Source organism: Bison bison, unplaced genomic scaffold (assembly GCF_000754665.1).
Source record: "Bison bison bison isolate TAMUID 2011002044 unplaced genomic scaffold, Bison_UMD1.0 scf7180017864205, whole genome shotgun sequence".
In the NCBI taxonomy this organism is placed as follows: Eukaryota; Metazoa; Chordata; class Mammalia; order Artiodactyla; family Bovidae; genus Bison; species Bison bison.
In genome coordinates this window covers 5,982,098-5,996,396 of record NW_011494777.1, presented here as the reverse complement: position 1 = coordinate 5,996,396, position 14,299 = coordinate 5,982,098, and the positions used below count along the sequence as shown (strand labels likewise).

Genomic DNA, 14,299 nt, shown 5'->3' with positions numbered 1-14,299 from the left:
ACAAGGGAAGCCCTTCTATATTTAAGTGCTTTCACTTCTGATTGATTCCTAAAATGAGTCTGTCAGGGCCAGGATGGTCATTCCCTGTTTATAGATGAGGAAACTGAGGCACGGAGAGATAACATGATCATCTGAGGTCACCATGGTAGGTAACGACGTCTGAGGAGAACCCAGGTTTCTCCTTTCCTAGAGGTTTTTTCCTGCCCTGCACACACTTCATAGAGAAGGGCAAGGGTCCATGGCCACACTGCACCCCTACCCAACTCCTTCATGCTACCTCATCTCATCAGAATCAAAGAACAAAATCTTCTTTCAAATACAACTCGCGAGTCTGTTCATATTTAAACTCAATGATATAGAAAAAAGAACCAGGCGGCGTGAGGCGGTCAAAGGGGGAGTCCCCACAGTGCTCGCTCAGACCTTAGATCAGGGGCCAGGGTCCTCTCACAGCTTCCCAGTGGGCATGAGACAAGAACAGCAAATAACAGAGTGACTGCCCTCCTCAGGCTTCTTCACCTCCCTCCTAGCCTATGAGACCAAATACTTTCTACCCACAACGAGAAGAATAAGAATTCAGGGTTCTCCATCCCACAGAAAGCCCAAGGCCCACAATAAAGTGAAAACATTTGCCCCAGAGCACCCTGTCGCCCCCGGCGGCCCAGCTCCTGGTGCTGGCACACCCGGGAGAAGGCCCCTGGGCACAGTGTGCCACCCTGCTCCCTGCCCTTGAGCCACACAGCCACACTTCCAGGAACGGACGGACTCTGAGAGCGGAGTGAGGCATCCATCTGGTCAGATCCTGGAATGGGCATGGGGACTTGAGCAGCAACAGCCCAGCTTTCACTTCCCTTTGGGGGGCTCCCTTCCCCTGTATGCTATCGTCAGTTCTCATCTCCAAACACTCACAATAGAGCTGCCGGGCAAAGCAAAAATCCCAATGTACAGAGCATTCTTGCTGGCGTCACCAGCTAACTTATTGGCAACTTTATGCAACTATTTCCTGATTTGATAGTGCAAATTTTTGTTTGCCCACCTCCAGTCACTCCACACTGACCTCTTGAGTGCCTGACTTGGGGAGCCACAGGTCCTAAGGGTATCTTTCTGTTCCTGTCACAGTTATGGCTACAATGACATTGTCACCTTCCCGGCTGGCTCCACAAACATTGATGTGAAACAGCGGAGTCCGCCGGGAGTTCAGAACGATGGCAACTACCTGGCCTTGAAGACCACAGATGGGGAGTACCTGCTCAATGGAAACAACGCCATCTTTCCCACAGAACAGTACATCCTGCTGAACGGGACTGTCCTCAGGTACAGCGGTGCCTTCACATCCCTGGAGCGGCTGCAGAGCTTCCAGTCCCTGCCCGAGCCACTGACCTTACAGCTCCTGAAGGTCCATGGGGATCCCCTCAAGGTCAAATATACCTTCTTTGTCCCTGATGATATGAACTCCAGCAAACAGAGCAGCAGAGAGAGGACAACCACCAATGTCATTCAGGCCCTGCTCAACACGCAGTGGGTGCTGGGGGACTGGTCTGAATGTTCTCACAGCTGCGGGGCCGGCTGGCAGCGGCGGATGGTGCAGTGCCGTGACCCCAGCGGCCAGACCTCTGCCGCCTGTGATGAGGCTCTGAAGCCTGAGGATACCAAGCTCTGCAGAAGCCTGCCCTGCTTCTCGTGATCCAGAGGGGGTGGCTTCTGCTCATGGACTCGGGGTGTGGGGTGCAAACAAGGTCGCACTATGGTGACCCCACATCTGGAGGTGGTATTGCCAGCCTACCCAGGCCTTACACTGCCATGGCCCTCCAGCTGGGCATGAATCTACAAGGGGAGGAGAGGAGAAGAGACAGACCACAGATGCTGTGGGGTGGACCCTCCTTGGTTCAAGTAGAGGGCATAAGGTAAAAGGGACACAAACAGAAGACTCGTTCAGCCTGTTTGAAAAGGAGTAGCAAAGTTAAATGAAAAAAAACTGTTTTCTACTTGGTTCCCTTGATAAATAATCTACCTCAGTGAGGAAAATATTAGTCACAGAGAGACGGGGAGTTGGGGTGATGGTGAGCATCACGGCAAGCCCGATATTTGCACCCTGAGGCATCTTCAGAGATGACCGGGACTATCTTCAGCATTAAACCCATCAGCTGGAGGGCTGCGAGCCCGGGACTGTGAAGAGCCCCGTGTTCTCAGGCTCCCACCTGCAGGGGTGGATCCACTTCAAGTATTTATGCAAATGTGTCTCTGAACTAAAGTGTGCTCTTGTGCCAATGCAGGGGTCTGTTCTGGCTCTGTACTTCTCTGGAAGGGCAGGGGACCCTGGGCCCCAGGACAGAGGCTGAAACTAGGTCAGCTCACCTTGAGCACACCCGTGGAAGCTGGCACCTTGCCTGCATCTCTGAGACCTCCCTCTGAGTGTTCTTATCTGCCGAGTCCAGCCAGTTGAGGCAAGGCTGTATCTGCATACTCCAGACTGGAGGTTCCCCAACTTCAGCGGGCATTAGGGTCATTAAAGGCCTGCTTGAAACACAGATGGCAGGGCCCAACCCCAAGGGTTTCTGAGTCAGTGTCAGGGACTGCAAATCTGCATTTCTAACAAGTTCCCAGATGACATGGAGGCTGCTAGTTTGGGGACCCTGCTTTGAGAAGCCCTGCTCTAGTGGAAACTTCCAACTCTGGGGTAACAAAGGTTTGGCGATGCCCCCAGGTTGCTTATTCTTGGGAAATCCTTTCCCATTCCACTCTGCATGTGTCCTCATCCTCATATTTACATACCGACCAGCCGGAGAAACAAGATTCTCTTAGCATCTGAGGAATGCCACACCTGTTTCTAAGGACCATCATCCCAGTGACCTCAGCTCCTTCTCTTCACGTCGAGTTCAGCCCCAACTCACAACTCTTTTGACTACACAAACTGCAGTGTCCCCATCAGTGCTGTTACACAGAACGACCTCCCCACCAGCACCTGAAACCTGCCCGAGAACCCCCTAATCCCACCTTACTCCAGGTCCCCTCATCTCTGCCTGGCTCTGAGCAAGCCCCCGGCTCGTCTTCCATGTGGTCTGGTGTACAAGGAGCTTAGTACAAGGATGGAAAGGAACAGACGACATCAAGAGACGACACTCTAATGAAGATGGGAGAAGTCTGAATGAGGATCTTCCTTTTTCTATCCCCTTTAACCCCCTGGTCCTTCCCTTTAGCTATCTCCTGAGACCCCTTCTAATGAAAAGTGGGCTCAGCAGAGAGGATGCTGCACAGAGCCTGTGTGAGAGGAAAGGTGCCCCTGGGAGGATTTAGTTGTGGGGCATAGGCAGGCAGATAGGATTCAGCTCCAACCCCACCTCCGTGGGTTGTCTTGACGTGGTGCGAACTCCACGTGGCGGCCGTGGATGCCACTGACCACTTTTCCCTGACTGCCATGTCCTTGGTGAGCGGGAGGCAGGCTCGCCTCAGCATAAACAAGGTGATAATGATGACCAGAAGTGCCATATTTGTCCTTGTTGCGCACCAGCTTTGTTGAGATGGACCGTGTATTTCTGCAATTCTTTGTCTCTTTCCGTTCTCTTTCTCCCCCAAATAATCAAGGCCAAGTGTGTCCACAGTAACTGCCCATGCATGCCCAGCTGTGCCTTCCCTACAGCCTGCATCATTACCAGGCACAGAGTCTGCCTGGCACTCAGCTGGCAGCAGAGCTGCTGGTGCGCAGAGCAGAATAATATCCCACTTGGCTCCTCTTTGCTGTGTGGGCTCAGCGAGGCTCACAGAAGACAGGCTTGTTTGTGTCTGGAAACTCAGCAGCTGCAGCTCAGGGACTCTGAAAACAGATCTGCAGGGAGAGACCAGGCTGTTGCTCCCCCAGCCTACCATGACCACCCTTGTTGCCCAGAGGAGGGAAGACTGACTTTCCTTTGCTGACAGCTGCACCCTCAGCAGTGGTTCCTCACCGAAGTGGTACCGGTGCCTCCCCTGAAACTCCGTGAGGCCCTGACTTGACAGGTAACTTGGTCTCCTCTGGCCCCTCCAAGCTCCTGGCAGAAATATTTCAAAGGTGGTCCATTAGCCTCAAAGTTTATTTCCAACCTTCCATCCTTGAGATAAGTGAGTCCTTGTCTGGGGTTATTCTCTCCCCTTCATTCCCCTGTAGCTGACCAGAGGGTTTGTGAATTCACAGAAGTATGCTATGTCACTGTCCCCAACCAGCTTTGGTCAACCACCCCTCTCTCCCAGGGTGAGGGACTCATCTTCCCGCCAGCTCCACGTGGTGCTCTCTGAAGACATTCGCCAGGTGTTACATCCTTCGTATGGGGGCTTTTTAACCAAGTTTGCCCTTTTACTGAAGACTGTTCCCCCTTAGCATCCAAACGTTTGTTCTTCTTGCTTTCCTCTGGGCCCCTCTTCACGTTTACCATGCCTTCCTCCCACCAAAAAGAAAACAATGACAGAACAATAGGAAAGTCCTTCAGAGTATGTTGTCTTCTGCTTTGTCGTGTGATCTCCATGTGGTCCAGGAAAACTGAGTGGCTTTGTCACAGCTGTGTTCTCAGATCTGCAAAGTAAGCTGGTGCCTCTGCATAGGGCCCAAGAACCCCATGTCTGAGTCTCCCCTGGTCTCATGGAAAGGGGCTCCGGAGCCCCAGCGATATCTGCTGTGTGGGCTCTGCCTCAGATCCCCAAACCCCTCAGGAGGCAGCCGCCTCCCTTGACTATTTGGGAATTAGGACCGGTTTGATTACAAGAGTGAATACAATGTGGAATTTACCAAAGAGAATCAGGTGCAGTGCTATCCTTGGAATTCGAGATTTCTCCTGACACAGCTGCATCACTGCCTTTTGCCTCTTGGGTGAGTTAAAGCTAAATTATTAAATACTCGGCCAAAGTCAAAGACAAGACACGGTGAGCATGATGAAGGCCGCGAGGACAGAGTTCTAGGCAATAATACATCCACGCCCCAACCCCTGTCCTCCTCCACCCTCTCCCAGTGCAGAGTGGAGAGACCTGTATCCACAGCAGTATCCTCCACCCCTAACTCCACCGGGGGACTGGATCCTCAGCCACCCCAAGGCCTGGAACAGGCTGCCGTGTGTCCTGGGAGGAAGAAGGGGAGGGTACAGAGGCAGCGCCACCCTGCCCTGTAGAAATGCAAACCAGGGTTGGCCGACCTGTGGGGGCTGTGACTGCAGGACAGCATGTCTTTCTGAGAAAGGTCCCTACTAGCACGGCACGTTTCCCCACCCCATCCCGCTCCTCTGGCTGAGCTTGTAGCTTCAAGAAAACTGCCCATGGAATGTGAGAAGAAACAAGGGCACCAACCTAAGTTGATGTTTTCGCTGGCTCAATCTAGTTGATCCGTGGAGACATACTGTGGTCAGATCGACCTTACATAAGAAACACTTTCAAACAAAACAACGTGAAACGCGAGGGGAACGAGAGGTTGACAGCGCTGAGCAAGCAGGGCGGTTGGGCTGTGCCCCTGCCTAGAGGGCACCTCATGAGCCCCTCTCAGGCACCTGTCTGCTTTCTTGGTCAGTACTTCCCCACAGCCGGGCCAGGCTTATAAAACAGGAGCACCCTGTGACAGCTCAGTTCCTGCTTCTTCACAGGGGGACCTCTCTGATATCCCACTGGAAAGGCAGTGGGCCTTCCCAGCTGAAAACTGAGTGTCCACCAACCCACAACCCAAAACTAGACCCTGCTCAAGTACTGGGAAGAAAAGATGAGACCCAAAGCCCAGGGGATCCTGAGCTGAGATGCTAGAGCTGGGAGAAAAGTCCTGGGAAGAAAAGATGAGACCCAAAGCCCAGTGGATCCTGAGCTGAGATGCTAGAGCTGGGAGAAAAGTCCTGGGAAGAAAAGATGAGACCCAAAGCCCAGTGGATCCTGAGCTGAGATGCTAGAGCTGGGAGAAAAGTCCTGGGAAGAAAAGATGAGACCCAAAGCCCAGTGGATCCTGAGCTGAGATGCTAGAGCTGGGAGAAAAGTCCTGGGAAGAAAAGATGAGACCCAAAGCCCAGTGGATCCTGAGCTGAGCTGCTAGAGCTGGGAGAAAAGTCCTCAGATGCACCTGTCTCTTTAGGACATACTTTCCCTCAGGCCTAGGCCTCAGCAACGAGAGACAGGAACGTTCTGGCTGACTTTCCGCCTCCACCAGCTGCCCAGCCCATCCCTGGCAGACGCACAGATGCCCCCAGGAAAGGAGAGAGAAGAGGAGTCTTCCCCAGCCCTCACTGTTCCTCATTCCAAACATTCTGTGAGTCCCAGCACACTGGAAGAGTGTGTCCTCCGCCAAGCACAGCTCCCTGTTTCTAAGAAAGGGAAGAAAAAATAGTTGAAAGGGTTTTTGGACCATGGAGAGCTTAAGTTTCTGGTAACATAAATGAATCAGACACAGGTAAAAGAATTTTCTCCAGAAGTAAAGAAAGATGCTGTGAGTTCCTCTATTGGACCAGAAAGTGGGGAAAAGATAGCGGAGAAGGGAGATGCATCCAAGGTTGAAAGGAGGGAGAAAACCACTGTGAACGGTAGATCAAAGAGAGGGTCTGGTGACGACAAAGGTCAGCGTGCACCTCCCAAGGCCATATCCTGAACTTGCTTATTACTCAACTTCTTCACCTCTAAAGTTATAGATTTAAATATTGTGTCCACCAACCACGACTTCCAATCCTTCCAGACCTTTCATGCTCCCTCAATACTTATTCTAGGGACCCCAGGTCCTTGACCCACCCACCATACCCACATCCCAATCTTTATTTCTCCTCCATCTCTACTTCTTTCCCTGTGCACATGGAGTCCATGTTCTAGCACTGCAAGCTCCATCTTGCCAACATTCCTGTCTTCCTTGCCCCACTGACTGACTAGGGCACCACAGCAGAGCCCACGGAGACCACTGCACCCTCTGCCCCAGGCTTACCATCATGGTGTTGACTCTGAGAAGCAGGGCCCATGCCACTGAACTCAAGGGGCCACCATGAAGTTAGCATGTTCAGTGGAAGCTCTGACCAGCCACCCAAGCAGGCCTCCCTCATTAGTTCTATCGCTGATCCTGTATAAAATTACCTTCCACTTTCTTCACTCTCCTGATGAGTTCATGATCCCACCATGAGTGGAAGACCTCACCTCTCCCAACTCAGCAGAACTCAACCCTACATCACCCATGATTTGAGGAGAAAGGAGACACAGTCTCACTGCTGACCAGTCAGGCTACAGACCTGAAGCTAGAGGAACACCCTGATTTTATCTTATTTTAGAACCGAGAAGCATATTCCAGTAACTCTCAAGTATATAGTAGACGGGGTATTTGGGACCTTATTAAATTAATCTCCCAGGTCCTCCGGGCATAGAGCATAGGCTTCCAGGACTCCCCACCCCGTCATCCTTGCCTGCCCCTCTTTCTTCTACCACCCACCCAGAGTCCTGCCTTTCCTTGTGCTTGCTCCCTGGCATGATTTATCACTTAGTCCACACTGTCTGCTGTCGCTGCTGCATGGACCTGGACCTTCAGATCTCAGGGTGGATGAGGGGAAGCTAGACAAGCCCTCGTGGGGACACAATCAGGACAACAGTGACAGCAGCCTCCCCACACTTGCCCGTCTCTGGGGCACTGTGATGCTGGAAGAATGTGTGCTTCTGCTCCATCTGGAGTTATGTTACCAAAGATCCCTCTATTTTTCTAGTCCCCAGATGTGCTAGATCTCAGAAAACGGATGGGATTTTAAAAAATCAAAAAACAAAAAACCCTGCCCACAAGAGAATGAAAGTCATCATTCAAGAAATCACAGTATCTTGCCACCGGTCTTAAGGTCTGACCCATAGGTCTACTTAGTCTTTTAAAACTATCCTCTTTTCCTGCTTCTGTTACACATTGAGCTATTTTCTCCAGGTAGAATCAGTTCCTTGCAGACACCACAGCCCTCTCCATTCTCAGGTCCTCAGTCCACATCTATTCTTCCCTCTTCCTGAAATGACCTTGCTCCTTGCTTTTTCTTCTCCCCCAACTTCAGCAGTGCCCTCAGTTCAGTTCAATTCAGTCACTCAGTCGTGTCCAACTCCTTGTGACCCCATGAATTGCAGCATGCCAGGCCTCCCTGTCCATCACCAACTCCCGGAGTTCACCAAACCCACGTCCATCGAGTTGGTGATGCCATCCAGCCATCTTATCCTCTGTCGTCCCCTTGTCCTCCTGCCCCCAATCCCTCCCAGCATCAGAGTCTTTTCTAATGAGTCTTATTCATAAATTCCCAGATTCAAGGTCACTTAGTCAAAGAAGCCCTCAGGTTAGGTGCAACACCCCACGGCCTCATGTACTTTGCTTTTCAGACACTAAGCTGGACCACAGAGCCCGTGAGGCCAGGACCACACCCTGGGTTCACTGCATCACTGGCATCTGCTGCCTGTTGTGCAGCAGGCACTTAATAAATAAGAAAACAAATGATTGAGTTATTTCTGTCTTACAATGTGTTTACAGCTCCCCACATCCCTCTGTTGCTTCCACTCTCCTAATCCGCTACCAAGTCCCTCTCCCCACAGCTCCCCACAGGACTGCTCGCGAGGCCGACAATGACCTTGCTCAGTCCCACAGACGTTCCTCTCTCCTGCCACCTGAGTCCTCGCCTCCTTTGTGGTTCCTGTCCTCCAGTCACTCCTAACTTGTGGAGACCCTCAGGGTCCTACCCATGCTTCCTGGGGTATCTCATACACTCTCATGCTCATGGTTTTTTCCAACATGCAGATCATTCTCAAATTCAAATCCTGAGACTATGTTGGGGTCCCCAAGATCACCTCATCATCAGAGATTCACTGGAATGCACAACACTCAGTGCAAGTTGTGTTTACAGCTAAGATTTATTACAGAGACACAGGGAGGGACAGAGATACAGGTGGGTCCAGAGGAGTCACCGTAAGGCTTCCCTGTGCTCACTCCCCCCAATTATGAGGGGTCACATGGAGCTCACTGTTCCCCAAATACATGCCTGTGAGGTGTCAGCCCAGGGAAGCCCAGCAGGGACTCAGAGCTCAGGGCTGTCCCTGGGGGCTGCTCACACAGGTACCCTCTGCCTCATACACCAACATTCCAGACTCCCAGAAGGAGAGCCGGTGTTCAGCATAAACCACATGGTCTGCACAAACAGTCCAGGCACCGAAAACCAGACTTATCAGTTAACTGGTGATGTTGACATTTTGAGAGCCAAGTTCCCAGATGCCAGCCAAGGGCCAGCCTTGTGACAGGCCTCACTAGGGACAGTGGCCTGGGCCTGATGTGTCCCTTCCTTTCTGCACAGGCTGGATCACTTTCCTGAACCATGGGTCCGTATGTTTACAGCTCCCCACCAGACTCAGTGCCTCAAACTCACCCTCTCCCAGCTGCTGTGCCTGTTACCTGTCTTCTGTTCCCCTCCTGCTCCTCACCCATCCTGTGCACCGGCTCCCACATGAACCATATCCCTCTAATCCTCCTGCTGCTCAGGACCCCCAAACCTAAGTCAGCGTCCACCATGCATCCCACCCCTCCCATCTGATTCTCACATTATTCATAGTTTTCCTTGGAAGGAAAGCTATGACCAATCTAGACAGCATATTAAACAGCAGAGACATTACTTTGCCAACAGAAGTTCATCTAGTCAAAGCTGTGGTTTTTCCAATAGTCATGTATGGATGTGAGAGTTGGACCATAAAAAAGGCTGAGCACCTAAGAATTGATGCTTATCAACTGGTGTTGGAGAAGACTCTTGAGAGTCCCTTGGACTGCAAGGAGATCCAACCTGTCAATCCTAAAGGAAATCAACCCTGATTATTCATTGGAAGGACTGATGCTGAGGCTGAAGCTCCAATACTTTGGCCATCTGATACAACCAACCAACTCATTGGAAAAGACCCTAATGCTGGGAAAGATTAAAGGCAAAAGGAGAAGGGGACAGCAGAAGATGAGATGGTTAGATAGCATCACTGACTCAGTGGACATGAATTTGAGCAAATCCCGGGAGATGGACAGGGGAGCCTGGCACACTGCAGTCTATGAGGTCGCAAAGAGTCGGACAGGACTTATTGACAGAACAACAATAACAGATCTTTTAAATACAAACATTGGATCATTTCACTTCTCCAGTTAAACCCTTTCATGGCTCTCTGATGCACTGAGCATGTAAATGTAACCCTCTCAACAAGATGTGCCGGTTCCCAAGTGACTGTCACCAGAAACTCCCAGTGACACTGTGTCTTGTCAGCTTCTCCCCAAACCCTGTTACCCCAGGCCTCGCACGCCTTCCCTGAGCCTACAGTGCTCTTTCTTCTGCTCAGCCGGCTCCCTCCTCTCATCCTTCACGTTGAAGACTGAAGTCACATCCCCAGAAGTCCTCCCCCATTTTCCATAGTCTAAATGAGGCCTGATTGCTCTCTTCCATAACAGTAACTGTGTATGTCTGCGAGGAGTATTCATCTGATGCCTCCTTCAAGCTCCATGGAGCCAAGACCCAGTGTTTGCCCTGGATGTCCAGAGCCAAGCCAGTCCTGAGAAATGGCTGTGTGCTTCTCCATCTGGGCAGGCTGCCATGACAAAGCCCTGGAGATGAGGGGCTTAAGGAACAGGAATCTGATTCTCACTGTTTCAGAGGCTGCAAGTCTGAGACCAGGGTGCAGTCATGGTCAGTTCCTGGTGAAGACCCACTTCCTGGCTTGCCAACGGCCACCTTCCCTGTGCCTTCCTAGGGCTTTTCCTTGGTACATGCTCATGGGGAGAGGGAGAGAACTTCCTCCGAGTTCCTTCACAATTCCCTCCTCCTGTAGGACAATTCCTCCTGTAGGACACACCCAGCCCACCTCTCAACATGGTGTATCTCTCAGCAGTGCCCCTGCGAGGCTCCCTCTTCTCCTGCAGGAGTAGGTCCAGTGCCCCGGCTGCCCTCACATCCCTGCCTCCTACAGGGCGGCGCTCTCTGTGGGGCCAGCAGACTGCACCCACAGCTCCTTCACCCCTTACTTTCCTGCATCGGCGATGGTGCATCCAAGGAAGCCTGGTGAGCAGATGCAGCAGAACGGCCCAAACCTGTGCTCGTAGGAGCCGAGGCACTGCCAGAGACATGTCCCAAGGGTGGAAAGAGCCATGCCAGTGAGCCAGAGGGCAGAGGCCAGCTCGGCGTGCTCACTCAGCACGGGGTCCAAAGCCCCTCAGTCCTGGGCCGCCGTGGGGAGCTCCCTTGCCCACTGGAGGAAGAGCTGGCCCAGCATGCCACCGCTCCCACTGCCTCTCGTGCCTGTCCTCTCCAAGTTCTGAGCGCGGCCATCGGTGAGGGAGGCACACGGTGGACGCTTCTCACATAGAGGCCCTCCCTCCCTCTTCCTGCTGCCCCTCTCTGGCCCACCCCTGACTCCACATCACACGCGTGCCTCCTGTCCTCCACCCTCCCGCCATTCTCTCCTCCTCCTTGGGCAACTGGCATTGCCCTCGCTGTGTTGTATACCACTCCAGGGGATCCATGTGGATAAACTGGTCCATCATCCCTTTTGTCTGAAGAGCCTCACTCCAGTGACAGAAATAAAAATTGAGAAGAAATTGCTAGCACCTCCCCCATATTCTAAGTTGAACGCTCACTTGGATGTCACACATGTGGCAAAAGGGTGAGCATATGTATTAGAAAAGCAGTGGACGAAGTGTTAGGTGACCTGGCTTTGTGTCTGTCATTTATCAACGAAGTGAACCCAGGCAAGCCACACAGTCCCTCTGAGAAAAGTTCCTCCATGGAGAAAATGTCCTGCCAACTGCAGAGCATTTGTACAAGATTTAGATGAAAGAATGCTATGTGAAAGTGCACTGCCAATTATCACATGCTGCAGAAATGTAGGGAATTCAATACGCTGAATCTTGGGAGAGTGGACTTGCTGGATCAGGATTTTGGTTACAATTAAATCCCTGGGTTGGAGAAGGATGCAGGCAGAGAAGGAGAAAGAAAAGCATGCAATTACCTAGCTAGGGAACACCAGAACTGGTAGCATAAGTCCTCTGTATGATGACAAGTTGATGGGGATTGGGCGGAACCAAAGAGCCAGCCTGAACGTGCCAGCCCCAGTGGTCCAGGGCTTCACCTCCAGTGGCAGACTGGGCAGATGTTCAAAGGGTGGGCCACACTCCTCTCCCCTCCCAGTACAGAGCCTTGGGAAATAAACACAAGCTCTGATGATCAAATAAACTGATTTATATTTTTATTACAATAGCAAAAGATTAGAAACTACCAAATGCCTGTCATATGGGACGTGTTAAATTATGGAAATTCATTCAATGATACACTACGCAGCCATTTTAAAAGGTGAAAAAAACAAGGATGCTGAACAATATAGTATGCTAGCAACTGTGGGGAAATATATGATTTGTTTGCTAATGTACATTTAAAACATGTGCAGAGGACCCTGGTGGGCTCTACAGAGGGACTAAAGCGCTAAGGGGCAGGAGCGTGGGAAGATGTACATGCCCGTTGTGTCTTCTGCACGTTGAACTATGTGACTGTGAGACCACCCGCCCTGTGTGCACCTGTGTGTGCGTGCGTGTGTGCGTGCACACACGTGTGTGTGTACAGTTTTATTGGACTGGATCAATGTCTTGAACCTGAAGCCAATGGACTCTCTCCTTCCTAACACTTGGGTCTCCACCCTAATCTCAGGCCCTATGAACCGCACGTGCAAAAATCAAATCCAGACAGCAACATGCATGATAAAAGCAACAGAACACGTGCTGTCGGTTCCTGGGAAGCAGCCTAGGGCTGTGGACAGCAGTGTGGTTCTCCCAGTCTCAACAGTGGGAAGAGAGGGCTTGGACGCTTCTCCAACCGGATGGCCTTTCCCTGCCGTGTCAATGTAAACGGTGGGCTGACAAGCATCCTCCCTAACAGTACAAGAAAAGTCAGCATCAAGTGGAGGAAGAAGAGACAGACCACATGTGTGAAACAGTTGAGGCTGGGGAGGTGGGTTCAGAGAAAGAAGTTGATCAGAGTCTGCAAAGCTAAGTCAAAGGATTCTGAGAAAAATTAAGTGGTGTCAGGGTGTCATGGGTCACAACTTCCGCTAGGGCCAAGGACCCAAATATTTTCTATTGCATCCATTAGTAAGAGGGAAGCATACAAGGGACGTAACCTTTGACCTGGCGTAATGAGCGGGTACACTGACAAAATGGGCGCGTGATTCATTCCGGTTCTAAGGAAGCCCCTCGCCTTCCTGGTCCCTCACTGCCTTCCTGCTCCCCACTTGCTTCAGTGTTCCAGCATTCTGTTTTACATTTGGCTTTGTTCAATCCCTGCATCTGCTTAGCCAATTTCTGCTTAGAAGCTAAAGTGCCAAGAAGCTACACGAGAAGACAGGGCCTGGGCAGGATCAGAACTGCTGGAGATTTTGCCACCAAGATTGCCAGGAGAGCTTTGCAAATGGAATCAATCTGAATGCAGCTGATGAGAAACATGTGAATGAGCAAAGCCAGCACAAACAGAAACCGTTGAGTTTCCCACCGCAGTAGCCTGGAGTGGCTTCTCCAGAGAGTCTACTCATATGTGTTTGCCTTGCTGTCACAAGGAGGACACATGCTTCTTCTTGGAAACGCTTCCAGACCCGCTGATTAACCCTAACCTTACAAAGCCCACGTCTCCTTGGGCCCACTTAGCGTTCTTTTGTGTGTAGTTTGCCCAGTAGCTGACTGGTTCCTCTGTTTGATATGTGTTTATGGGAGACAGGTGGGAGGTAAGTTTTCTTCAATATATGGTGCCTCCTCTTCCCTGGAATTTGAAAAGGTTAGAAAAGCTCTCCCCTGACTAGGTATGTCCTTATCATCCCCAAATAAAAGAAAATCAAGATATCTCTCAAATTTAGTCAAAGAATTTGGGGCATTCTCTTGTAATTTCCTCAGAGAGACATTCCTGATGCCAGCCATTCATTGATGTCATTCACTGTGACACGTCTCAGGTGAGGTTATAATAAAGGAACACGATTATTTGCCTAGAGCTGAGAAAGAGTCAGATGGTAACACCTGAACAGAGAGGTTGTCAAGCAACTTCTGAGGAAAAAGGCACTCTGATTTCTACTAATTCTTGCCCTGGAGCCCAGTCTGCTGTGTGTTCAGAGTAGAACAATCCCAACACCCCCATGAGATATGCACCTCAGAGAAGCATCATTCTGGCAGTGTCTGGTTTCCTTTTCCTGGTTCCGTCTTCACCACACGGCCTTTTCCATCTCAGCTGAGAGCAGTTGGCCAGCTTCCACGGTCCTGACAGTGGCCATTAGCTACCCAGATGTTATGCTGTATCTCTCAGGTGCTGTGTCTTTAGCTGGCATGATT

The 14,299-nt window shown here is 51.2% G+C and overlaps 1 protein-coding gene across 1 annotated transcript in view; it reads left to right on the top strand.

Annotated features, from left to right (window-relative positions):
* Window positions 1–3,055, top strand: part of ADAMTS8 (ADAM metallopeptidase with thrombospondin type 1 motif, 8) — a 41,805-nt gene extending 38,750 nt beyond the window's left edge. Inside the window, exon 11 of the mRNA XM_010844723.1 lies at window positions 1,117–3,055. Within this exon, the coding sequence (XP_010843025.1) occupies window positions 1,117–1,681 (565 nt within the window). The 3' untranslated portion in view covers window positions 1,682–3,055. The remainder of the gene's footprint in view (window positions 1–1,116) is intronic.
* The last annotated feature ends 11,244 nt before the right edge of the window (window positions 3,056–14,299 follow it).